Source organism: Exophiala oligosperma, assembly GCF_000835515.1.
Source record: "Exophiala oligosperma strain CBS 72588 unplaced genomic scaffold supercont1.4, whole genome shotgun sequence".
Classification (NCBI taxonomy): domain Eukaryota; kingdom Fungi; phylum Ascomycota; class Eurotiomycetes; order Chaetothyriales; family Herpotrichiellaceae; genus Exophiala; species Exophiala oligosperma.
The window spans coordinates 827,522-834,553 of NW_015622821.1; the positions used below are offsets into that span (position 1 = coordinate 827,522).

Consider the following 7,032-nt stretch of genomic DNA (forward strand, 5'->3'; position numbering starts at 1 on the left):
GTATTATTACTATTTGCACATGTCTCGGGAGTACTCTGTTCCTGACCCTGAACAAAGATGACCGGATACTCCCAAACCAGAAAGACTTGTTCTATTGTAGAAGAACTGACAGGCGATGGCCTGGGCGACTCATAAATGGATTGCTTTGGGCTGGAAGCTGTACCCGAGCTTCGATCTTTTTTGTGAGGATGTTTGGAACAAACGACTCCACGGGACTGGAAGGGGAAAATGTCACACTATGCGAGCTGCGAGCTGCGACTCTCCATATGTGCTGGTAACTCGTAATAAGCACCTGACAATTGACAGGGAGTAATGCCCACTCCCCCTACAGTATGGGTATGCGTATGCATCTGCGGTTGCATTTTGGATTCCTTTTTTTTCTCTTTCTTCTCCCTAGGTCCAGTACAGCAAGGCGTACGAGTGACGACGACGACAACCGGGGGGTCCCCTCGATTTCCCATCGCGGGCACTCCGTCTGGGTCAGACAAAAAGGGTGGACCATTTTGGGGGCCGGGTTTCATTTTGGAGCCCTTTTTTTTTTCTTACCGAGTACATATGTACTCCATACAACGCCCGCCACCGCCTATGACCTGTGAGTACGCCCTACAACGTATGATCCTGGATAGTTGTTCCGCGCCCGCCGTAGCCTGTGCTTATTAGGTCGTGCATCACCATCACAAGTGCAATTTACAGCGGATTGTCCGTGGCAATACTTACTTGTACTCGCACCCCTGGTCCATAGTCGTAACGTTGTGCTTGAACGGAAAATCAAAGACACACAAGTCTCGACTCTTACAGGGAAGAGGGGGGGGGGGGGGGAAGAAGAAAACCAGCTACGGGTTACTATATTCATCGATGCCGACAAGGCTGATATGAGTGATCCCGTTCTTGTAAGGCCAAGGCGTCCATGACATGAGAAAAGAAAAACCCCCACCTGATCGAAGATTGCATTGCATTGATAGCTACGATTTAGCCTTGGCCAGGCAGATTTCGCCTCTCTCTCTCTCTCGCGCGCGCGCGCGCACGTGCTCAAGTCCACTTCTCTCTAGCCATCTAATTGTTTGCCTTGTTACAGTATTACAGGCTCTACCGACATGACACGGTGATACACAGACGATCCACTGTGATCTAGATGGGCGTCCGTAAACTTTGGTAGGTTACTGTCCAGAAAGTGGACTCGCAAACTGGTCTGGTCGCTTCTGGGTTTGGTTACTTCATTCTCACTCGTTCGCGAACCGATAGTTCCTACCCAAGTCAGCCGCTGCGAAAAAAAGGCACAACGACAAACAAGTCAAGTCACGAGCAGAGTATCATCATGATGCTGGAACCAGTCACAATGTTCTTTCCCACTCGTTAGTACTCGCTCAAAGGTCCATCGGATCGGGGGTTCCAGCCCGCCGACACTCACCCACCTGCAATGGGCGTCGAGGCAAGCTCGTTACAGTTTGACCGCCGAAAGACGAACGAGATCGGCCTCGTGCAAAACAGGCGCCGTGAAGTACTGACAGTCCTGCCCGGGGATGTACCCACAGGCGCGACACGAGTCTGTGGACTTTGCCCGGAGGAGGGGATGACGACGTTCGAGCTGCAAATACTGTTATTGTCCAGGAAGGTTAGAATGTCAGGTAAGGCCTAGTAGAGGTTTGATGATTATGCGACTGTCGATCTACAAGAACCGAGTTACGAAGGGGGTTGCCCACCAGGTCCAGATGGTGGTGGGGTACTGTTTGACCATTCTTGTAGGTAATGGATGGACAAGCAAAGAGTCGGACCGCGTTCAGGTCTACGAAGAGTAAACGTTGACCTCCTCAAACATATTCTGACTCTACTGTCAGTTCGTGAAGAAGGATGGTGGAGGGAAAGAAAAGGAACACCGGGTCAGGATAGTTGCTCCGATTTGATCATTCGGCGGTCTCTCCCTTTTTCGCCGTCGTCCTCTTCAACCAGTCTTCCCAGTCAAACACCCCAGGACCCTCCATCCACACGCCGGGCTCCCTGTCCTCGACAATGACGCCCTCTTTGTCCCTGAAGAAGATCAACCCTCCACCGACATTCTTCAATGGATTGCCATCTCCCTCGCCTCCTCTGCCGACGGGGCCGACATTGAATCCACAGGTCTGATAGAAGCGTTCTTTACCGTCGGCGGCAATGACGCTACACGCGACACCTTCCTTTCGCGCCTGCTCGAGACCCCAAGCGACCAGCGCCCGACCTTGTCCTTTGCCTTGAAAGTCGGGATGCACGGCCAGGCAAGCCAGGTACCACGACTCGGCACGATGACCCTGCCAGATGTGATCGAGGAACCCATCCGATTGTTCCAAGATGTCTTCATGTTCGGGTGCGGCAGCACGGTTGGGTGAGACAAACTTCAATGCCTTGACTACGAGTCCGAACAGGGGTTTGAAAAGGCGTCCTAATGGGAAGAGGAGAACACGGTCAGCAAAGACGGTGATTCGGCATGAGCAGTACGTCAGAACTTACTTGGATCCCACCATGCCAATTCCCATCCTGCAACTCGATTGTCCCTTTTCGCCGGAGCCATTCGAGTCCAATGAGCCAAGCCCGTGATTACCTCCTGCTGTTGCCCCTCAACCTTTTCTGTCGTCACCAAAAAGACATGACTCCAGTCCCACCAGTCAACTATGAATTGTCGGTACCAGTACTTGTCAAAGTCGGAAGGGTGTTCGTTGCGCCTTGGGTGTATCAAACGTCCAAAGAGGACTTCGTCCCAAAAGGCGAGGGTGGTTGTACGTGCCGCGTTTGCGAGGTCGCCGAATCGGGCCCGACGTAAGGTGAAGCTAGGATGAGGGTTGAGCCCGACCGTGTTTGTGGTCGATGGACTTTTGAGGAGAGATGACGACTCGGAGGCCTGAGGGCCAGACATTTTCATATAGTTCCTGGGCAGGGTGGGCTCGTGCTTTTACCTAAGCATAAGACCAAGATCTGTGGAACTGCTCAAGAGATATGGGTTTGTGAGATCCAAAAGCACCGATTGTCCCGCTGATATCGAGCTGACGAATAATGACACTCCTGGGAAGAGTAATGACCGAATCCGACTTTAATCCCTTGTAGATATGACTTGCGATGTCGTTCGATGGACAGAATACTATCGTTTATCTCTGATATGGTTGGTATTCGTACTCGTACGGAGGTAGAGGTGTCGGGGACAGTGGAATTGGTGGAGTTTTCTTGGGATTTCTGAGATAGCCGAGTTTCCACTTATCGAAGATCTCACACACGTGTCGAAGTCCAAGGATCCTCTCTGACTCTCCAGTTGAACTAAACTCTGGCAAAGTAGCTCGACCTACACAATTTGATCAACGATAATTGATATATGTGATGATGATGATGATGATGAGAAAAGGCGACAGGCTCGCAGTACAAGGTAGTCGGGAAGAATCTCCCCTCCAGTAAGTCGATCTGGAGTACCAAGACTCAAACTCCACACCTGTCGAGACCAACGGTGTGTTTGCTAGACTCGTATTATTCCCAAGCGAAGGCGTCGGACCAAATACAGCGACCGGATGAGGATGAGAACAAGCTGATCTGATCCGAAGGAGAAAATAAAAAGGACGGAGAAGGTCCCCTGCCAAGACTACGGATTGGGCAGGTAGTTAAAGTACGGATAAGGACAATTGTACGGATGCTCGGACCCAGTACCTCAATCGACGGATACGGGCCAGCCACTTGTCGGATATCGGTCTAGGGTACATACTATCACATTCTCCAGAGTAACCGTGACAACGACCTAACTACAAGGTCGATCTTTCATCGATGTTGAAGCAATCATAAAACCGCCCGTAACACAGATCGTATTTCATGACATGCCAGGATCCAACTGGTAGCATTGATAGCATTGATAGCATTGATACCAAAAGGGTTGTACTCTATGTCAACAGACAGAGTCGATTGCAGACCGCAGACCGACATGGAGTACGCGTACTCCATACAGTGTATCGAGACTCGTTGCCAAACTCCTCAACACCAACGACATAACAACCAAACAAATCACAACCACCAAATGATACCTTGTAGAGCTCAAGTTTTCCCTATACCAACATGGTCCACGGTCGGCTTTGCCCCAAATCTTCCAAATCTATCCTTGATTCGCCTTTCGCTCTTGCATAGTCATATTCCAGTTCATGACAATCATATTGCAATGTATACCTCCAATCAAAATGTTATCCTTGCTCTTTCAGACGCCGAAAACCCACAATCATTCCTGAGGCCACGGGGTCAGCACCCCTGATACAGACCCAATCCATCTAATTCCTGTCTGCATTCGTCTCATAGCGAATGTTCCACTGAACATCCTTTCGGATTATATGATCTTGACTACCTGTCCTTTCAATCGACTCTTGGTCCCTCGTTTTGCTACCATGGTGCATGTCTTGTGCAAAAGGTGCCTGTTCCCCAGCAGCGTCACGAGTAGAGCGATCGGCCGAACGGTTTTGCGAATTGCCTTTGCCAACGGAACCGAGTTCGTACCCGGACGGCCGATGAGAGCGACCACCTGAGCCATATTCTTGTGTGCTCGAAGGATCCAGCTGGATGCCGAAGCCGCTGCTGAAACTCTTGACAAACGACTTGAGATTTGGTACCGTTGCCGATATCAGCGACCAGCAGAGTTGGACTTGCTGCAGAACAAGCGCATATACGAGGGCAAGCCCAGGATTGCGGGACGTGGTGTAGTCGGAGATGTACTTGAGGTGGAGGATTGAGAGTGCGACCAGGCTGAGAAGGAGAACTTTAGTATATGAAGCAACCTCGTCGAGGCTGGTGGGTCAACTTACGGCAAACGAAAGGAAAAGGCGAAAACCACCTGACATTTTAGTGCAAAGGAAATGTGTACAGGTACAACGATCGCAATGGCGAGGAGGATCAAAAGGCATTCAGTCGCTACATCGAAGGCTGTGATGAGCTGCCACCGCAAGAACTGCACTTGATTAGCACGGGTCCATAAGCATGTTGGAGTCATTACATACCTGGTGTGAACACTGAGACGCATTGCCTCTGATAAAGTCGGCAATCGAGCAGTCGACAGATATTGCTACCACCGAGAGAATGCCCCATAAGCCTACGGCTGTGAGGAACCCAAGGGTACACCAGTAGAATATTTTTGACTGTCCTTCAAAGGTCGCTTTCGGGCCATTCAAATTGAAAAGCCTCATCATCAGATACAAAGTAGAGGCTTTAGCAGCCGCAAGGGCCAGGAGGAACATGATTTCGCCCGCGAAAGCAGCCTGGTCATGATGTCAGCTGAAGATCGCTCTCCATATACCCGAGTGGCTCTCACTCGGCTGGCCTGTTCTACTTCACTTTGACGAAGTAAGTCTTGCGTTTGGCCCAGTCCATGGTGGAGTCCGACCATGATCGCTGTGACCTCTCCAAGCTGGATGACCTGGAGCAAGGCGTTAGTAAAAGAATGTATGTTATGAATGCTGATGGAAAATGCATACTGTAGCTGCAAAAGCCAGGTAGTCATCCAGCCCATGCGTCTTTCGTCGTAAGTGTGCTCTCAGCCCAAAAGTAATGACCGAGTAGATGAGGCATAGGGAGGCAGCTATCCAAACAGAGCCTCCATGGTCATCGGGTGTGATGGGAGAAAATCGGCTCGCATTGTCAGAGTTGGCCATCTTGGAACAGAGATTGTCAATGCTTTCGTCAACGAAGGACAACAGTGATGCTGTTACCAGCAGTAGAGATATATCAAGGGTTGGTCAAGGTGTATATCTGCCAGTAATCATTCTCTTCCCTCGAAGTATCGGCACCATCAATAGTCAACTCTATCACGTTCCTGCACGACTAGGGTTGGTCTTCCGGACAAGGATGGTGTCAGTCCCCATGTCCTTCCATCTAGGAGGTTTCTCTTTGATACACCTCGCTTCAGAAACACTCTTGCTCAGGGAACGTAATCACACGCTGACAACTGGGGTCCTGGATAGACTTGTGCTGGTACTGTAACAGTTACCACTTCAAAAAATCTGGTTGTCCCTCTCAGCGGGCCGTGACCAAGGAATGTCCAGACTCACCATGACCTCAAACCGACTAGTTAGGCTGACAGGTATCAGTTGTCGCCACTATCATGAAAGACTCTCAGGCTCCGCTACAGCCAGGATCCTATGACCAGATGCCAAAGACCATGCCGCACTCAGCTGGAGCCGATGGATGTCGATCCCTCCAAATGAATAGGTGCGGACGTGTCAGGAGAATGTTTCCCTCGACTTGATCAGTGCATGAGAGCTTTTGCTTCTCCTAGGGCAACCATGATTTGACCAGCCACGGAAATTGGGTTGATGGCTCGAGTGATACGGAGTACTTTTGGTAGAGCAAGGGAGCCGTCTTCGTGATTGCTTCCGGGTCACACAACAAGGCGTATGTGGCGTCGCACCACCAAGCCTTGCAAGGAGCTAAGCTCGGATGACTTACTTGAGGACGATCCTGTACTCGTACATTTGCGCAGGTCCGCTAGGAGCCCGTAGAGCGGAGGAGCTCCCAGCTCATCGGCTACTCTTTCTCCAAGTTGATCGACGCCGCCAATACGAGGATGGTTCTGAGGCAGCGTACCTGAGGTTTCTGATTGCACAGACTTTCCGCGATGCGGACGGCAATGAAACGCCACTTAACGATGACTTGCATATTGACAGAGACATTCTTTTGAGTACGCCATTATCGTATGGCTTGGATTGGATGCCAATGTGTGAAGGGATTCTCTGAATGCTCGGTATCGGAAGGGAAGGCCCAGGTCTTGCTGGCCCATGTCGTAGTCCCCATGCTTACCCTGGAGAGCCAAGCACCTTGTGGCTGCCTAATTTTCAATGCCACAGTCATCACATCATGGTCCCAGCCCATGCCATCCTCATGCACCACAACGTTTTGGTTAACCTCAATAAATGCTGCAAGGTTTAGAGGGTGTCCTATGATAGCATCAGATACAAACACTTAAGCTCGGAGTCTGAGCGTATCGCAGAATACTTTTTCCACCAGAACTCAATCGGCGGATGGGGCGTGCTGGAGTTTGGCTCCGTCACA

At 50.6% G+C, this 7,032-nt stretch overlaps 2 protein-coding genes across 2 annotated transcripts; both read right to left on the reverse strand.

Moving 5' to 3' along the window:
• Window positions 1-1,697: 1,697 nt before the first annotated feature.
• PV06_04433 (uncharacterized protein) lies at window positions 1,698-3,578 on the reverse strand. Its single transcript, XM_016405331.1, has 2 exons — window positions 2,482-3,578; window positions 1,698-2,413 (listed from the first exon to the last, which is right to left on the reverse strand). Exons 1-2 carry the CDS (start codon window positions 2,888-2,890, stop codon window positions 1,902-1,904), a joined length of 921 nt encoding a protein of 306 aa, XP_016263537.1. The 5' UTR covers window positions 2,891-3,578; the 3' UTR covers window positions 1,698-1,901.
• A 399-nt stretch (window positions 3,579-3,977) lies between these two features.
• On the reverse strand, window positions 3,978-5,832 carry PV06_04434 (uncharacterized protein). Its single transcript, XM_016405332.1, has 5 exons — window positions 5,460-5,832; window positions 5,297-5,401; window positions 4,986-5,243; window positions 4,794-4,936; window positions 3,978-4,734 (listed from the first exon to the last, which is right to left on the reverse strand). Exons 1-5 carry the CDS (start codon window positions 5,634-5,636, stop codon window positions 4,266-4,268), a joined length of 1,152 nt encoding a protein of 383 aa, XP_016263538.1. The 5' UTR covers window positions 5,637-5,832; the 3' UTR covers window positions 3,978-4,265.
• Window positions 5,833-7,032: the final 1,200 nt, after the last annotated feature.